Raw genomic sequence first — 16,973 nt, forward strand, 5'->3', positions numbered from 1 at the left:
CCCCCCCGCCCTGCCGGAGCCCTCAGCCCCCCCCATACAGACCCTCCCGCCCTGCCGGAGCCCTCAGCCCCCCCATGCAGCCCCCCCGCCCTGCCGGAGCCCTCAGCCTCCCCATACAGCCCCCCCCGCCGGACCCTCAGCCCCCCCATACAGACCCTCCTGCCGGACCCTCAGCCCCCCCATACAGACCCCCCGCCCTGCCGGAGCCCCTCAGCCCCCCCATGCAGCCCCCCCGCCGGATCCCTCAGCCTCCCCATGCAGCCCCCCCGCCCTGCCGGAGCCCCTCAGCCCCCCCATACAGACCCTCCCGCCGGACCCTCAGCCCCCCCATACAGCCCCCCTGCCCTGCCGGAGCCCTCAGCCTCCCCATACAGCCCCCCCCGCCGGACCCTCAGCCCCCCCATACAGACCCCCCCGCCCTGCCGGAGCCCTCAGCCCCCCCCTACAGCCCCCCCGCCAGATCCCTCAGCCTCCCCATGCAGCCCCCCCGCCCTGCCGGAGCCCCTCAGCCTCCCCATACAGCCCCCTCCCGCCCTGCCGGAGCCCTCAGCCTCCCCATACAGCCCCCCCCGCTGGACCCTCAGCCCCCCCATACAGACCCCCCCGCCCTTCCAGAGCCCCTCAGCCCCCCCTACAGCCCCCCCCGCCGGACCCCTCAGCCCCGCACTTGCAGCCCCCCTGCCCTGCCGGTGCCCCTCACCCCCGCCCTGCAGCCCCCCCCGCCCTGCAAGTGCCCCTCATCCCCGCCCTGCCGGTGCCCCTCACGCCCGACCTGCAGCCCCCCTGCCCTGCCAGTGCCCCTCACCCTCGACCTGCAGCCCCCCCACCCTGCAGCCCCCCTTGCCCTGCCGGTGCTCCTCACTCCCAACCTGCAGCCCCCAGCCCTGCCGGTGCCCCTCACTCCCGACCCACAGGCCTGCTAGCCGAGTCCTGGGCTTCCCCCCAGCTCTGCTGGTGCCCCTCAATCTCCCCCCCCCCGCCCACCATGGGCTGCTGGCTGATCTGTATTCGACCCCCGCCCAGAGATCTCCTGAGCCTGTAAAGTGCCTGGGGTGGGGGGGGGGGGGAACCATGTGTCCTTAATGCCTGGAACATGGAAAGTGCATTTCCCGACTCATGGACTGAGCAGGGTTGGAGCCAGCAGCTGAGGCCACTGTCAGAGCTCATACATCACCCAGCACCAGGCGCAGATGCGGCCACTTCTGGGGCGGGGCAGCCAGTTACCCAGGGACCCCTCGCCCGGTGCTGAAATGCGCCCACCTCTGGGGTGGGGCGGCCGGTTACCGAGGGACCCCTCACCCGGCGCTGAGATGCAGCCACCTCTGGGGTGGGGCAGCCAGTTACCCAGGGACCCCTCGCCCAGCGCTGAGATGCAGCCACCTCTGGGGCGGGGCAGCCGGTTACCCAGGGACCCCTCGCCCGGCGCTGAGATGCAGCCACCTCTGGGGTGGGGCAGCTGGTTACCCGGGGACCCCTCGCCTGGCGTGGAGATGCGCCCACTTCTGGAGCGGTGCTGCCAGTTACCCAGGGACCCCTTGCCCGGCGCTGAGATGTGGCCACTTCTGAGGCGGGGCGACCGGTTACCTGGGGACTCCTCGCCTGGTGCTGAGATGCAGCCACCTCTGGGGTGGGGTGGCTTGTTATATAGCTCAATGCCTGAGCAACCCATGCCAATCTCCCTCCCCATCCCCAGATACCCTTACCTCTGCTGGGGCCTGGTCTGCCTTGAGTGTCAGCCATGGGGCCGCACAGCTTATATCCCCAGGAGGGAATTTCTGAAGAGTGGGGAGCAAGCTGTTCATAAGTTCCTCCCTTCTCGGGGCTGGCGACCAGAGGCATGGTGAGGAGGTGCTTCTGGTCTGTGCCCCCCCCCATTGAAGTACACGATGGGTCCCTCCGATCTATGCACCCCATGGAGTGCAGGATGGAGTCCTCTAGTCTGTGCCTCCCCATGGGGTTAATGGGGCAGGAGCGGGGTGGCAGGGAAAGGGTTAATGGGGCAGGGGTGGGGTGGCAGGGAAGGCATTAACGGGGCAGGGATGGGATGGCGGGGAAGGGGTTAACAGGGTGGGGCTGGGAGGGCAGGGAAGGGAAGGGGGTAACAGGGTATGGACGGGGGAGCTGCGGAGGAGAAGGGGTTAATGGGGTGGGGCGGTGGGGAAGGGGGTAACGGGGTGTGGACGGGGGAGCTGCGGTGGGGAAGGAGTTAACGGGGCGGTGGGGAAGGGGTTAACAGGGCAGGGTGGTGGGGAAGGGGGTAACGGGGTGTGGACAGGGGAGCTGCGGAGGAGAAGGGGGTAACGGGGTGTGGACGGGGGAGCTGCGGAGAAGGGGGTAACGGGGTGTGGACGGGGGAGCTGCGGTGGGGAAGGGGTTAATGGGGTGGGGCGGTGGGGAAGGGGGTAACGGGGTGTGGATGGGGGAGCTGCGGAGGGGAAGGGGTTAATGGGGCAGGGCGGTGGGGAAGGGGGTAACGGGGTGTGGACGGCGGAGCTGCAGAGGGGAAGAGGGTAACGGAGTATGGACGGGGGAGCTATGGAAGGGAAGGGGTTAATGGGGCGGGGCGGTGGGGAAGGGGTTAATGGGGTATGGACGGGGGAGCTGCGGAGGGGAAGGGGTTAATGGGGTGGAGCGGTAGGGAAGGAGTTAATGGGGCGGGGCGGTGGGGAAGGGGATAACGGGGTATGAACGAGGGAGCTGCAGCGGGGAAGGGGTTAACGGGGCCGGGTGGTGGGGAAGGGGTTAATGGGGCGGGATGGTGGGGAAGGGGGTAACGGTGTGGATGGGGGAGCTGCAGAGGGGAAGAGGGTAACGGAGTATGGACGGGGGAGCTATGGAAGGGAAGGGGTTAATGGGGCGGGGAGGCGGGGAAGGGGGTAACGGGGTATGGAAGGGGGAGCTGCGGAGGGGAAGGGGTTAACGGGGCGTGGCGGCGGGGAAGGGGGTTACGGGTATGGATGGGGGAGCTGCGGAGGAGAAGGGGTTAATGGGGCGGGGCAGTGGGGAAGGGGGTTACAGAGTATGGACGGGGGAACTGTGGAGGAGAAGGGGTTAATGGGGCGGGTCTGTGGCAAAGGGGTAACAGGGTATCGATGGGGGAGCTGCGGAGGGGAAGGGGTTAACGGGGCGGGGTGGTGGGGAAGGGGGTAACGGGGTGTGGACAGGGGAGCTGCGGAGGGGAAGGGGTTAATGGGGTGGGGTGGTGGCGAAGGGGGTAACGGTGTGAACGGGGGAGCTGCGGAGGGGAAGGGGCTAATGGGGCGGGGGGTGGCGAAGGGGGTAACGGGGTGTGGACGGGGGAGCTGCGGCGGGGAAGGGGTTAATGGGGTGGGGTGGTGGCGAAGGGGGTAATGGTGTGAACGGGGGAGCTGCGGAGGGGAAGGGGCTAATGGGGCGGGGGGTGGGGAAGGGGTAACGGGGTGTGAACGGGGGAGCTGCGGCGGGGAAGGGGGTAATGAGGCGGGGGGTGGGGAAGGGGTAACGGGGTGTGGACGGGGGAGCTGCGGCGGGGAAGGGGGTAATGGGGCGGGGGGTGGGGAAGGGGGGTAACGGGGTGTGGACGGGGGAGCTGCGGCGGGGAAGGGGTTAATGGGGCGGGCGGTGGGGAAGGGGGTAACGGGGTGTGAACGGGGGAGCTGCGGCGGGGAAGGGGTTAATGGGGCGGGGTGGTGGCGAAGGGGGTAATGGGGTGTGGACGGGGGAGCTGCGGAGGGGAAGGGGTTAATGGGGCGGGTGGTGGCGAAGGGGGGGCGGGGTGTGAATGGGGGAGCTGCGGAGGGGAAGGGGTTAATGGGGCGGGCGGTGGGGAAGGGGGTAACGGGGTGTGAACGGGGGAGCTGCGGCGGGGAAGGGGTTAATGGGGCAGGGCGGTGGGGAAGGGGGTAACGGGGTGTGAACGGGGGTGCTGCGGTGGGGAAGGGGTTAATGGGGCGGGGCGGTGGGGCAGGGGGTAACGGTGTGAACGGGGGAGCTGCGGCGGGGAAGGGGTTAATGGGGCGGTGCGGTGGGGAAGGGGGTAACGGGGTGTGAACGGGGGAGCTGCGGCGGGGAAGGGGTTAATGGGGCGGGGCGGTGGGGAAGGGGTTAATGGGGTGTGAACGGGGGAGCTGCGGCGGGGAAGGGGTTAATGGGGCGGGGGTGGGGAAGGGGGTAACGGGGTGTGAACGGGGGAGCTGCGGCGGGGAAGGGGTTAATGGGGCGGGGGTGGGGAAGGGGGTAACGGTGTGAACGGGGGCGCTGCGGCGGGGAAGGGGGTAACGGGGTGTGAACAGGGGAGCTGCGGCGGGGAAGGGGTTAATGGGGCGGGGGGTGGGGAAGGGGGTAACGGGGTGTGAACGGGGGAGCTGCGGAGGGGAAGGGGTTAACGGGGCGGGGCGGTGGGGAAGGGGGTAACGGGGTGTGAACGGGGGCGCTGCGGAGGGGAAGGGGTTATTGGGGCGGGGCGGTGGGGAAGGGGGGTAACGGGGTGTGAACGGGGGGAGCTGCGGCGGGGAAGGGGTTAATGGGGCGGAGGGTGGGGAAGGGGGTAACGGGGTGTGAACGGGGGAGCTGCGGTGGGGAAGGGGTTAATGGGGCGGGGCGGTGGGGAAAGGGGTAACGGGGTGTGAACGGGGGAGCTGCGGTGGGGAAGGGGTTAATGGGGCGGGGGGTGGGGAAGGGGGTAACGGGGTGTGAACGGGGGAGCTGCGGAGGGGAAGGGGTTAATGGGGCGGGGTGGTGGGGAAGGGGGTAACGGGGTGTGAACGGGGGAGCTGCGGCGGGGAAGGGGTTAATGGGGCGGGGCGGTGGGGAAGGGGGTAACGGGGTGTGAACGGGGGAGCTGCGGAGGGGAAGGGGTTAATGGGGCGGGGCGGTGGGGAAGGGGGTAACGGGGTGTGAACGGGGGAGCTGCGGCGGGGAAGGGGTTAATGGGGCGGGGGGTGGGGAAGGGGTAACGGGGTGTGAACGGGGGAGCTGCGGCGGGGAAGGGGTTAATGGGGCGGGGGGTGGGGAAGGGGGTAACGGTGTGAACGGGGGAGCTGCGGTGGGGAAGGGGTTAATGGGGCGGGGCGGTGGGGAAGGGGGTAACGGGGTGTGAACGGGGGAGCTGCGGTGGGGAAGGGGTTAATGGGGCGGGGCGGTGGGGAAGGGGGTAACGGGGTGTGAACGGGGGCGCTGCGGTGGGGAAGGGGTTAATGGGGCGGGGGGTGGCGAAGGGGGTAACGGTGTGAACGGGGGAGCTGCGGCAGGGAAGGGGTTAATGGGGCGGGGGTGGGGAAGGGGGTAACGGGGAGTGAACGGGGGAGCTGCGGTGGGGTAGGGGTTAATGGGGCGGGGGTGGGGAAGGGGGTAACGGGGTGTGAACGGGGGAGCTGCGGCGGGGAAGGGGTTAATGGGGCGGGGGTGGGGAAGGGGGTAACGGGGAGTGAACGGGGGAGCTGCGGTGGGGTAGGGGTTAATGGGGCGGGGGTGGGGAAGGGGGTAACGGGGTGTGAACGGGGGAGCTGCGGCGGGGAAGGGGTTAATGGGGCGGGGGGTGGGGAAGGGGGTAACGGTGTGAACGGGGGAGCTGCGGAGGGGAAGGGGTTAATGTGGCGGGGTGGTGGGGAAGGGGGTAACGGGGTGTGAACGGGGGAGCTGCGGCGGGGAAGGGGTTAATGGGGCGGGGGGTGGGGAAGGGGGGCGGGGTGTGAACGGGGGAGCTGCGGTGGGGAAGGGGTTAATGGGGCGGGGCGGTGGGGAAGGGGGTAACGGGGTGTGAACCGGGGCGCTGCGGTGGGGAAGGGGTTAATGGGGTGGGGCGGTGGGGAAGGGGGTAACGGTGTGAACGGGGGAGCTGCGGCGGGGAAGGGGTTAATGGGGCGGGGTGGTGGCGAAGGGGGTAACGGGGTGTGAACGGGGGCGCTGCGGCGGGGAAGGGGTTAATGGGGCGGGGCGGTGGGGAAGGGGGTAACGGGGTGTGGACGGGGGAGCTGCGGCGGGGAAGGGGTTAATGGGGCGGGGGGTGGGGAAGGGGTAACGGTGTGAACGGGGGAGCTGCGGTGGGGAAGGGGTTAATGGGGCGGGGCGGTGGGGAAGGGGGTAACGGGGTGTGAACGGGGGAGCTGCGGCGGGGAAGGGGTTAATGGGGCGGGGTGGTGGCGAAGGGGGTAACGGGGTGTGAACGGGGGAGCTGCGGCGGGGAAGGGGTTAATGGGGCGGGGGGGTGGGGAAGGGGTAACGGGGTGTGAACGGGGGAGCTGCGGCGGGGAAGGGGTTAATGGGGCGGGGGGTGGCGAAGGGGGGTAACGGGGTGTGAACGGGGGAGCTGCGGCGGGGAAGGGGTTAATGGGGCGGGGGGTGGGGAAGGGGTAACGGGGTGTGAACGGGGGAGCTGCGGCGGGGAAGGGGTTAATGGGGCGGGGGGTGGGGAAGGGGTAACGGGGTGTGGACGGGGGAGCTGCGGCGGGGAAGGGGTTAATGGGGCGGGGGGTGGGGAAGGGGTAACGGGGTGTGGACGGGGGCGCTGCGGTGGGGAAGGGGTTAATGGGGCGGGGGGTGGGGAAGGGGTAACGGGGTGTGGACGGGGGCGCTGCGGTGGGGAAGGGGTTAATGGGGCGGGGCGGTGGGGAAGGGGGGTAACGGGGTGAACGGGGGCGCTGCGGCGGGGAAGGGGTTAATGGGGCGGGGTGTAGCGAGCATTCGGGCCGGGCCGGGGGAGGAGCTTTCCCCTGGCCGCCAGGGGGCGTGGCGGCGGTGGGGGCGGGGCCGGGGGTTGAGGGGTCTTGCGTCGAGGGGGCGGGGTTTGAGGAGAGCGGTCAGCGGGCCGGGAGGGGTAGGGGCGGGGTTTGGGGAACTTTCCGCGAGGGGGCGGGGTTTGAGGAGAGCTGTCAGCTGGCCGGGAGGGGTGTGGGCGGGGCTTGGGGAGCTTTCCGCGAGGGGGCGGGGTTTGAGGAGAGCTGTCAGCGGGCCGGGAGGGGTGGGGGTGGGGCTTGGGGGAGCTTTCCGCGAGGGGGCGGGGTTTGAGGAGAGCTGTCAGCTGGCCGGGAGGGGTGTGGGCGGGGCTTGGGGAGGTTTCCGCGAGGGGGCGGGGTTTGAGGAGAGCTGTCAGCTCGCCGGGAGGGGTGTGGGCGGGGCTTGGGGGAGCTTTCCGCGAGGGGGCGGGGTTTGAGGAGAGCTGTCAGCGGGCCGGGAGGGGTGGGGGTGGGGCTTGGGGGAGCTTTCCGCGAGGGGGCGGGGTTTGAGGAGAGCTGTCAGCTGGCCGGGAGGGGTGTGGGCGGGGCTTGGGGAGCTTTCCGCGAGGGGGCGGGGTTTGAGGAGAGCTGTCAGCTGGCCGGGAGGGGTGTGGGCGGGGCTTGGGGAGCTTTCCGGGAGGGGGCGGGGTTTGAGGAGAGCTGTCAGCTGGCCGGGAGGGGTGTGGGCGGGGCTTGGGGGAGCTTTCCGCGAGGGGGCGGGGTTTGAGGAGAGCTGTCAGCGGGCCGGGAGGGGTGGGGGTGGGGCTTGGGGGACCTGTCAGCTGGTCAGGGCGGGGGTTGGACTTCCTGGAGCGGGGACTTGTCAACAGGCGGCGGGTCTAGCCCGAGTCGGGGCGGGAGGTGGGTTGGGGGCGGCCCCAGGGCAGAGAAGAGAGAACCCAGCCCCCCCCCCCAGACGTGCCCCCCTTTTCCCCCGGATCCTGCCCCTTGGGGCACCCCCCCACCCTGCCTCCAACTTCAGGGAACTTTCCAGCCCTGCCCCTCCCCCTCTTTGCGGTGGGGGCTGGGGTGCCTGGAGCCCCCCAATACTGCCCTGTGACCTTTGACCTGCAGGTGAGCTACAATCGGGGGGCACCATAGCCCCCCATTTGCTGTGCCTCCTGCGGGGATGTCGCCGCCCCCGGCTCTGTGTCTGGCCGGAGACCCCGGCACAGGCCCGGCACAGCCTCAGCCCCGGTGAGCCGGCGCGGGGACCATGAGCGGTGCCCGGAAGAAAAGCAGCTTCCAGATCACCAGCATCACCAGCGAGTTCGAGCCGCCGGTGGCACCGCCTGCCGTGGAGCCTCCGGAAGACGTGGCCGCGCCGCGCAACGGGCCGCCCGGCGCCGCCTCCCGCTTCCGCCTGGTGAAGCTGGGCCAGGGCCCGGGCGAGCCCTTCAAACGGGGCCGCTGGACCTGCCTGGAGTTCTACGACCATGACCCTGAGCTCCAGGCCGTGGGGCGGCTCCTGGGCGCCCCCCGGCACCCACAGTCCCTCGACTCGCGCCTGGAGCTGGCTGGGCTGCTGCCCAAGCCCCACGGCTACTCCAGCCTCCTGCCGCCGCCTGGGCTCGGCCACTCCCAGGGCATGGCCCATCCCAGCGAGCATCTGCCCCACTCGCTGGGGAGCGAGGAGAGGACAGCCGGGGGCAGAGCTCACAGCCATGGGGCCACTGCGGAGCCGAGCCTAGGGGTCGAGGAGCTGCTGCTGCCTCACAGCCTCGCCCAGCGCATCCGGAGGGAGGTGGAGGAAAGGCACAAGGTAAGGGTTCCTTCGGGGACTTGGTTGGGGGTGAGTGGCTGGGGAGGGCCTGTGGTGGGGCAGCCTCTTGGGTGCCATGTCACCCCCCCCTTCCAAAGACCTGCTTGGGGTAGCGTTGACTTGCGGAACTCCCTGCCACTGGACGCCGGCAGGGCTGAGGATTATTGGGGGTGAGGACCACCCTCTCCTGTGCTATAATGTGCTGAGCTGCATTGTGGGGATTTCTGAGCCCTGGCCCCCCTGCAGCTGCTAACTCTTCCCCTCCGTGTCCCCATCTCACCCCTTAGCCAGCCAGTGCCACATCCCAGAGGGGACAGGCCCCATCTCTAAATCTGGCTCTCCTCCCCAGGTGGCACCCCGAGGCTCCCGCCCCTCATCCCCGGCCCCCCCGTTCTTCCGGGAAGGGAGCCCCGTCCGGAGGGGGTCAGACCCCTTTGGAGGCCACCTCAGCCTGGCCCGCTCCATGTTCGCTATGGGGGGCCACCAGGACAGCGACGATGAAAGGTGAGGCAGGAGTTCCTGTCCGCTGCGCCTGGTTTGCCGAGGAGTGGGTTTGGGGAGGGGGCAGGCCTGGGGGGCGGACGTGCTCAGTGGAAGAGGAAGGAAGCTGAGGGGGAAGTTGCATTGGAAGGGCTGGCAGCGGATGTGACTCCGTAGCGCCTCATGGATACGGGGGGGAGGGATCCCGGCAGCAGGGAAGGGGGGTGCAGAGTGGGGGGCAGGGAAGCACATTGGGGAGACCCTACAACAACAAACCTCTGCACGGGTTACACCTTCCTTTTGGTAGACCCTACAATAACGAGCGAGTGCTCCCAGAGCCCCCCAACAGGCCCAAGGTGGCCTGTACAGTCCTGCTGCCACTGAGAGACCCTACAATAACAAACTGCCCCCAGTGCTCCCAGCAGAGCCCACGAGTGAGGGGCACCGGCAGAGCTGGGGGGGGCGGGGCTGGGCTGGCAGGGGCTGCGGGTCGGGAGTGGGGGGCACCGGCAGGGCTGGGCTGGCAGGGGCTGCGGGTCGGGAGTGGGGGGCACCGGCAGAGCAGGGGGGGCAGGGCTGGGCTAGCAGGGGCTGCGGGTCGGGAGTGGGGGGCACCGGCAGGGCTGGGCTGGCAGGGGGCTGCGGGTCGGGAGTGAGGGGCACCGGCAGGTCTGGGGGGGCGCTATGTCACCACTCACCACTAGGTGGCAACAAATCCTTAAACTAGCTAGCTGGTGGGAATTAAAGGGAGGCGGGGCAGGCAGGATGCCTGGGTTCTCTCCCCAGCTCTGGGAGGGGAATGGGGGCCGGTGGTTAGAGCAGGGGGGCTGGGAGCCAGGACTCCTGGGTTCTCTCCCTGGCGCTGGGAGGGGAGTGGGGGCTGGTGGGTCAGAGCGGGGGGGGGGGTTGGGAGCCAGGACTCCTGGATTCTCTCCGCGCCTCTGGGAGGGCAGTGGGGGCCGGTGGTTAGAGCAGGGGGGCTGGGAGCCAGGACTCCTGGGTTCTCTCCGCGGCTCTGGGAGGGGAATGGGGGCCGGTGGTTAGAGCAGGGGGGCTGGGAGCCAGGACTCCTGGGTTCTCTCCCCGGCTCTGGGAGGGGAATGGGGGCCGGTGGTTAGAGCAGGGGGGCTGGGAGCCAGGACTCCTGGGTTCTCTCCCTGGCGCTGGGAGGGGAGTGGGGGCTGGTGGGTCAGAGCAGGGGGGCTGGGAGCCAGGACTCCTGGGTTCTCTCCCTGGCTCTGGGAGGGGAGTGGGGCTGGTGGGTCAGAGCAGGGGGGCTGGGAGCCAGGACTCCTGGGTTCTCTCCCCGGCTCTGGGAGGGGAATGGGGGCTGGTGGTTAGAGCAGGGGGGCTGGGAGCCAGGACTCCTGGTTTCTCTCCCCAGCTCTGGGAGGGGAGTGGGGGCTGGTGGGTTGGAGCAGGGGGGGCTGTGAGCCAGGACTCCTGGGTTCTCTCCCCGGCTCTGGGAGGGGAGTGGGGGCTGGTGGGTTGGAGCAGGGGGAGCTGGGAGCCAGGACTCCTGGGTTCTCTCCCCAGCTCTGGGAGGGGAGTGGGGGCTGGTGGGTTAGAGCAGGGGGGCTGGGAGCCAGGACTCCTGGGTTCTCTCCCCGGCTCTGGGAGGGGAATGGGGGCTGGTGGGAAGAGCACGGGAGGCGTTCACAACAGACAACTGGGCCTGGTGCCATGCGCCCCATGTGGGCAGTCCCCCCACCTCCAGGGAAGGGGGGCGCTTGGGGGGGGTGCCTGGCCAATGGGAGTGAATGACCGTGGGCTGGGCAGCGCTGGCTGGCAGAGCAGCCGGGTGGTGGTGCCACAGCGGAGCCGGGCACCTCGGCGTCTGCCTCCCTTGCAAGCCGGGGTCCCTTTGCCCCAACCCCCCCGGCTGGGATCCCGGTGGCTCAGGGAATCGGGCTCCAGAGGGTCCCATGGCGCTGGAGCTGCCGGGCATCTCGGTCAAGTCCCGGGTGAGCTCCTTCGAGGCACAGCGGGAGCCCCGCGGCTGTGGGTGCTGCGCCCTCCCAGACACCGGGGACCCTGCCCGCTCCCGGCGCCGGGGCTGTGCCTCCCCTGCCCCCTCCCGGGGCACGTCCCCTGCCCGGGCCAAGCTGGGGACCCAGGGGCCCCAGAGCCGGGGGCGGCCAGGTGGCGGGCGCCGAGACATTGACAAAACCCTGCTCTCCCTGCTGCTCATCTTCCACAGGTACCGGGGGGCAGGAGGGGAGGGGCTCGGGGGTGCACCCCTGGGGGGCAGGGTCCTGGCCAGGCTGCGCCTTGTTGGGGGGGGGCAGCATCTCAGGGGTTGGTGAGTGCGGGGTCCGGGCAGTGGGGTCAGGCTGCATTTGGGGGGTTGAGTTGGACAAGGTTCGGGGCTCAGGGGGACTTTGGGGGGGCTCAGTACAACTTTGGTGTGAGGTTTAGGGGCGCAGTGTCGGGACGTCCCAGCCCAGGTGTTGGAGTGACTTTGGGGTCCTTTAGGGCAGATTTTGCGGAGTTCTGGGGGGCAGAGGCACCACTGGAGGCAAAAAGCCCAATTTGGGGAGCTGGTTTCCTGTGGTGTAAAGTTCCAGGATGTCACGGCCATGTCTGGTGCTGCGGGTCAGGAGTGAGGGGCACTGGCGGGGCTGGGGGCTGCAGGTCGGGAGTGAGGGGCACTGGCGGGGCTGGGGGCTGCGGGTCGGGAGTGAGGGGCACAGGCGGGGCTGGGGGCTGCGGGTCGGGAGTGAGGGGCACTGGCGGGGCTGGGGGCTGCGGGTCGGGATTGAGGGGCACAGGCGGGGCTGGGGGCTGCGGGTCGGGATTGAGGGGCACAGGCGGGGCTGCGGGTCGGGAGTGAGGGGCACTGGCAGGGCTGGGGGCTGCGGGTCGGGCGTGAGGGGCACTGGCGGGGCTGGGGGCTGTGGGTCGGGCGTGAGGGGCACTGGCGGGGCTGGGGGCTGCGGGTCGGGAGTGAGGGGCACAGGCGGGGCTGGGGGCTGTGGGTCGGGAGTGAGGGGCACTGGCTGGGTCGGGGGCTGTGGGTCGGGCGTGAGGGGCACTGGCTGGGTCGGGTGCTGCGGGTCGGGAGTGAGGGGCACAGGCGGGGCTGGGGGCTGTGGGTCGGGCGTTAGGGGCACAGCGGGGCTGGGGGCTGCGGGTCGGGAGTGAGGGGCACCGGCGGGGCTGGGGGCTGTGGGTCGGGCGTTAGGGGCACCAGGCCATATAATTCTGTCTCTCTGCCCTGCAGCGGCTCAGGCAGCAGCATGATCGCCATTGACAACAAGATCGAACAGGCCATGGTGAGTGATGGGGGCTGGGAGCCAGGACTCCTGGGTTCTCTCCCCGGCTCTGGGAGGGGAGTGGGGGCTGGTGGGTTAGAGCAGGGGGGGCTGGGAGCCAGGACTCCTGGGTTCTCTCCCCGGCTCTGGGAGGGGAGTGGGGGCTGGTGGGTTAGAGCAGGGGGGGCTGGGAGCCAGGACTCCTGGGTTCTCTCCCCGGCTCTGGGAGGGGAGTGGGGGCTGGTTGGTCAGAGCAGGGGGGCTGGGAGCCAGGACTCCTGGGTTCTCTCCCCGGCTCTGGGAGGGGAGTGGGGGCTGGTGGGTCAGAGCAGGGGGGGTTGGGAGCCAGGACTCCTGGGTTCTCTCCCCGGCTCTGGGAGGGGAGTGGGGGCTGGTTGGTCAGAGCAGGGGGGCTGGGAGCCAGGACTCCTGGGTTTTCTCCCCGGCTCTGGGAGGGGAGTGGGGGCTGGTGGGTTAGAGCATGGGGGGCTGTGAGCCAGGACTCCTGGGTTCTCTCCCCGGCTCTGGGAGGGGAGTGGGGGCTGGTGGGTCAGAGCAGAGGGGCTGGGAGCCAGGACTCCTGGGTTCTCTCCCTGGCTCTGGGAGGGGAGTGGGGGCTGGGGGGTCAGAGCAGGGGGGCTGGGAGCCAGGACTCCTGGGTTCTCTCCCCGGCTCTGGGAGGGGAGTGGGGACTGGGGGGTCAGAGCAGGGGGGCTGGGAGCCCAGACACCTGGGTTCCCCCTGGCTCTGGGAGGGGAGTGGCTCCAGGCGCTGACCCCCATCCCTGCCCCCCAGGACCTGGTGAAGAGCCACCTGATGTTCGCGGTACGGGAGGAGGTGGAGGTGCTGCGGGAGCAGATCAGGGAGCTGGCCGAGCGCAACGCGGCCCTGGAGTGGGAGAACGGGCTCCTGCGCTCCCTGGCCAGCCCCGAGCAGCTGGCCCAGCTCCGCCGCCCCACGGCCTGACCCACACCGGGGCAACCACATGCTACGATCCCGCACATGTGAAGGGAGCTGCAGGGGCCTGGCTGGATGGGAGGTGGCTACTAACAGCATGTGCCTTGGGGGATGGGATGGAGCCAGGACTCCTGGGTTCTCTCCCCGGCTCTGGGAGGGGAGTGGGGGCTGGTGGGTCAGAGCAGTGGGGCTGGGAGCCAGGACTCCTGGGTTCTCTCCCCGGCTCTGGGAGCAGAGTGGGGGCTGGTGGGTCAGAGCAGGGGGGGCTGGGAGCCAGGACTCCTGGGTTCTCTCCCTGGCTCTGGGAGGGGAGTGGGGGCTGGTAGGTCAGAGCAGGGGGGTTCGGAGCCCGGACTCCTGGGTTCTGTCCCCAGCTCTGGGAAGCGAGTGAGGGCTGTGGGCACCAGGACTCCTGGCTCTGGGTGGGGACTTTAATTCCGTGGAGTGGGAGTGGCTCTGCCCAAAGCAGAGGGACTGGAGTGGCCAGGGCAGGGTGGACCCCAGGACTAGCTGGGGGGGCTGTTGGCCAGGTTGGCAAAGGGGCCGGGGCCATGGGGTGGATGGAGCCTCCGAGGCGCGGGGGGGCACGGGACGGTGGTGGCAATAGTAATAATTTGTAATAAAGAAACTTTTCTAGTATTTCAGGTGATTAAAATAGCAGGAGCAGCGGAGCCTGCGTCTGTGTGTGGGGGCCGGGGGCGCCGGGCGGGGGCCGAGCATGGGGGCTCTGGTGCCGTCTGATCTTCCAGCCCTGATCCCTTTCGCTGGGGAAATGCCCTGGCCCAGCCTGCAGGGCGTAAGGCCCCGAAATCCCAGCCAGGGGGCCCCATCCTGCCCGCTGCGCCCCGACCACGTCAGCTGGACAGAGGGAGAATCCAGCAGAGCCCGTGGTTCACGGCTCCACTCCACTTCCTGTCCTAAACTGCTGTGCAGGTAACCGGCCGCCCTGCCCCAGAGCTGGGCGCATCTCTGCGCCGGGCGAGGGGTCCCTGGGTAATTGGCTGCCCCGCCCCGCCCCAGAGGTGGGCGCATCTCCGCACCGGGCGAGGGGTCCCTGGGTAACTGGCCACCCCGCCCCAGTGGTGGGCGCATCTCGGCGCTGGGCGAGGGGTCCCTGGGTAATCGGCCACCCCGCCCCAGAGGTGGGCGCATCTCGGTGCTGGGCGAGGAGTCCCTGGGTAACCAGCCGCCCCGCCCCAGAGCTGGGCGCATCTCGGCGCCGGGCGAGGGGTCCCTGGGTAACCAGCTGCAGCGGGACACTTGGTGTTGCCGTTTGAAGCCAGGGGAACAAAGACGTTTGTTCTATTCCTGGCCCCCCCTTCCTCCCCCTCCCCCACGGACACCCTGTTCCAGCTGAGGCAGGACAATGGGGACTGACCATCAGCTGCCCCGGGGTGGGGGAGGCAGCGGATAAAGAGCGTCTTGTTCCTGGGCTGGGGACCGGCCAGGATGTCGGCTGGGCGCCCACGTGGGGGTAGGCAGGGACTGGACCCCCCCCGTCATTAAGCATCTTTGGGGTAACAGGTAGCAGGGGGGTGGAGGAGGCTCAGCCCAGGCCCTGAGTCCTCCTCCCTGCACATGGAAATGCCAACCTCACATTGCCTTTCCGGCGTGGGGGGCTGTGGGGAGGGAGGGGCCCTAAGAGATTTGGAGAATGTGACAGAAAAAGGGTGACCCCCTTTCTATTCCTGCTCTGACCCACCAGCCCCCTGCTGCCTCCCCAGGCTGGGGAGAGAACCCAGGAGTCCTGGCTCCCAGCCCCCCTGCTCCAACCCACCAGCCCCATTGCCCTCCCAGCACCGTCTCTGCCGGTGCCTCTCACTCCTGACCCTGCCGGTGCCCCTCACTCCCGACCCGCAGCCCCTTGGATCGCTGGATTCCTCTCCCGCCTCACAATGGGGCTGGAGACCCTAGAACCCCTGGGCTTGGGGCCGCGGAGCCTGGCTGCCATGTGGGTGCAGGGGGTGCTGGTGGTCCTGCTCTCGGGGCTGTCGGCGCCGGGCCAGGTCCAGCCCCCACGGTGCCGGGTCGGGGAGCGGCTGCCGGTGCCCAGCCCGAGGGGGGCCCTGTCCCAGCCCCCCCGGAGCCGTTGTCCCTGCGTCCCGCTGCGCTGGGTGCGTCTGGCCGCGCTGGGGGCCGGCCTGGCTCTGGGCCTGCTCTGGGTCCGGTGCTGGAGGGTGAGTCCCTGCCCCCGCCGGGGATCCGTCCCAGAATCCCCTGGGGCGGCAAGGGCCGAGTCCCGCGCCAGCCCGACCTCACCCCGTCTCTCTCTCTCCGCCCAGGCCCCCGTCCCGGCCGTCGCCCCCCAGGACCCGGGACCCCCCGAGGCCGTCCTGCTGCGCGACGTGTCCGTCCTCTTACGCTTCATCTGCGCCCAGCTGCGGCAGCTCGCGAGGACGGCGAGGGGAGACGCCCTCCTGCTGCCCCCCTGCGCCCCAGGGGCCCCCCTGCCCCGTCCCGGCTGCTAGGGGGCGGGGGGGGGGCAGGAGCAGCCTCCTGGCCTGGAGATCGGTCTCCGCACGCGCCCCCCGGGACCCTCAGCCCGTGGCGTCATTGGGGGGATTCAGGGGGTTACCTCCCCCCGTACTATGGCACCTCTGTCTGTCCGGCCCCATGGGGCGTGGGAATAAACACAGCTGGGAACCTCTGCAGGGGGCATCACTTGCCTTGGTGTAGGGGGGACTCCCCTCCCCGGCCCCCCTGCAATGCAGCCCTCCCAATTCCCCTCCCCAGCCCCCCAGCTCCCCTGCAATGCAGCTCTCGATTCCGCCCCCCAGCTCCCCCGCAACCCAGCCTTCTCAATTCCCCTCTCCCAGCCAGCCCCCCAGCGCTCTGCTCCCTGGCCCCACAGCAACCCAGCCCTCCTGATTTCTCTCCTCCAGCCGGCCCCCCAGCACTCCCCTCCCCAGCCCCACTGCAACCCAGCCCTCGATTCCCCTCCCCCAGCCAGCCCCCCAGCGCTCCCTTCCCCAGCCCCCCTGCAACCCAGCCCTCCTGATTCCCCTCCTCCAGCCGGCCCCCCAGCTCCCCAGCCTTCTCAATTCCCCTCTTCCAGCCAGCCCCCCAGCGCTCTGCTCCCTGGCCCCCCAGCAACCCAGCCCTCCCCATTGCCCTCCCCCAGCACTCCCCTCCCCAGCCCCCCTGCAACCCACCCCTCCTGATTCCCCTCTCCCAGCCACCCCCCAGCAACCCAGGCTTCCCGATTCCCCTCTCCGAGCCAGCCCCCCAGCGCTCCCGTCCCTGGCCCCCCAGCAACCCAGCCCTCCCGATTCTCCTCCCCAGCCAGCCCCCCAGCGCTCCCGTCCCTGGCCCCCCAGCAACCCAGCCCTCCTGATTCCCCTCTCCCAGCCACCCCCCAGCGCTCCCGTCCCTGGCCCCCCTGCAACCCAGCCCTCCTGATTCCCCTCTCCGAGCCAGGCCCCCAGCGCTCCCCTCCCTGGCCCCCCTGCAACCCAGCCCTCCCGATTCTCCTCCCCAGCCAGCCCCCCAGCGCTCCCGTCCCTGGCCCCCCTGCAACCCAGCCCTCCTGATTCCCCTCTCCCAGCCACCCCCCAGCAACCCAGGCTTCCCGATTCCCCTCTCCGAGCCAGGCCCCCAGCGCTCTCCTCCCTGGCCCCCCAGCAACTCAGCCCTCCTGATTCCCCTCCCCCAGCCAACCCCCCAGCGCTCCCATCCCTGGCCCCCCAGCAACCCAGCCCTCCCGATTCCCCTCCCCAGCCCTCCTGATTTCTCTCCCGCTGCCAGCCCCCCAGTGCTCCCCTCCCTGGCCCCCCAGCAACCCAGCCCTTCTGATTCCCCTCCCCCACCCAGCGCCCCAGCACTCCCCTG

General features: G+C 70.2%; 2 protein-coding genes across 2 annotated transcripts; both read left to right on the forward strand.

The window, feature by feature from the left end:
* The first annotated feature begins 7,491 nt into the window (after positions 1-7,491).
* TSC22D4 (TSC22 domain family member 4) lies at positions 7,492-13,336 on the forward strand. Its single transcript, XM_030546947.1, has 4 exons — positions 7,492-8,454; positions 8,804-8,958; positions 12,158-12,209; positions 12,984-13,336. The coding sequence occupies exons 1-4, from the start codon at positions 7,909-7,911 to the stop codon at positions 13,152-13,154; spliced, it is 924 nt and encodes a 307-aa protein (XP_030402807.1). The 5' UTR covers positions 7,492-7,908; the 3' UTR covers positions 13,155-13,336.
* A 162-nt stretch (positions 13,337-13,498) lies between these two features.
* Positions 13,499-15,885, forward strand: LOC115643130. Its single transcript, XM_030546948.1, has 2 exons — positions 13,499-14,078; positions 15,428-15,885. The coding sequence occupies exons 1-2, from the start codon at positions 13,864-13,866 to the stop codon at positions 15,819-15,821; spliced, it is 609 nt and encodes a 202-aa protein (XP_030402808.1). The 5' UTR covers positions 13,499-13,863; the 3' UTR covers positions 15,822-15,885.
* Positions 15,886-16,973: the final 1,088 nt, after the last annotated feature.

Source organism: Gopherus evgoodei, unplaced genomic scaffold, assembly GCF_007399415.2.
Source record: "Gopherus evgoodei ecotype Sinaloan lineage unplaced genomic scaffold, rGopEvg1_v1.p scaffold_51_arrow_ctg1, whole genome shotgun sequence".
In the NCBI taxonomy this organism is placed as follows: domain Eukaryota; kingdom Metazoa; phylum Chordata; order Testudines; family Testudinidae; genus Gopherus; species Gopherus evgoodei.

Bases quoted from the DNA above. Each gene is read 5' to 3' on its own strand.
- LOC115643130 (XM_030546948.1), top strand. From the start codon at position 13,864: ATGGGGGCTCTGGTGCCGTCTGATCTTCCAGCCCTGATCCCTTTCGCT. The intron at 14,079-15,427 runs GTAACCGGCCGC...CTCTCCGCCCAG, and splicing joins TGTCCTAAACTGCTGTGCAG to GCCCCCGTCCCGGCCGTCGC.
- TSC22D4 (XM_030546947.1), top strand. From the start codon at position 7,909: ATGAGCGGTGCCCGGAAGAAAAGCAGCTTCCAGATCACCAGCATCACC. The intron at 8,455-8,803 runs GTAAGGGTTCCT...TCTCCTCCCCAG, and splicing joins AGGTGGAGGAAAGGCACAAG to GTGGCACCCCGAGGCTCCCG. The intron at 12,210-12,983 runs GTGAGTGATGGG...CCTGCCCCCCAG, and splicing joins ACAAGATCGAACAGGCCATG to GACCTGGTGAAGAGCCACCT.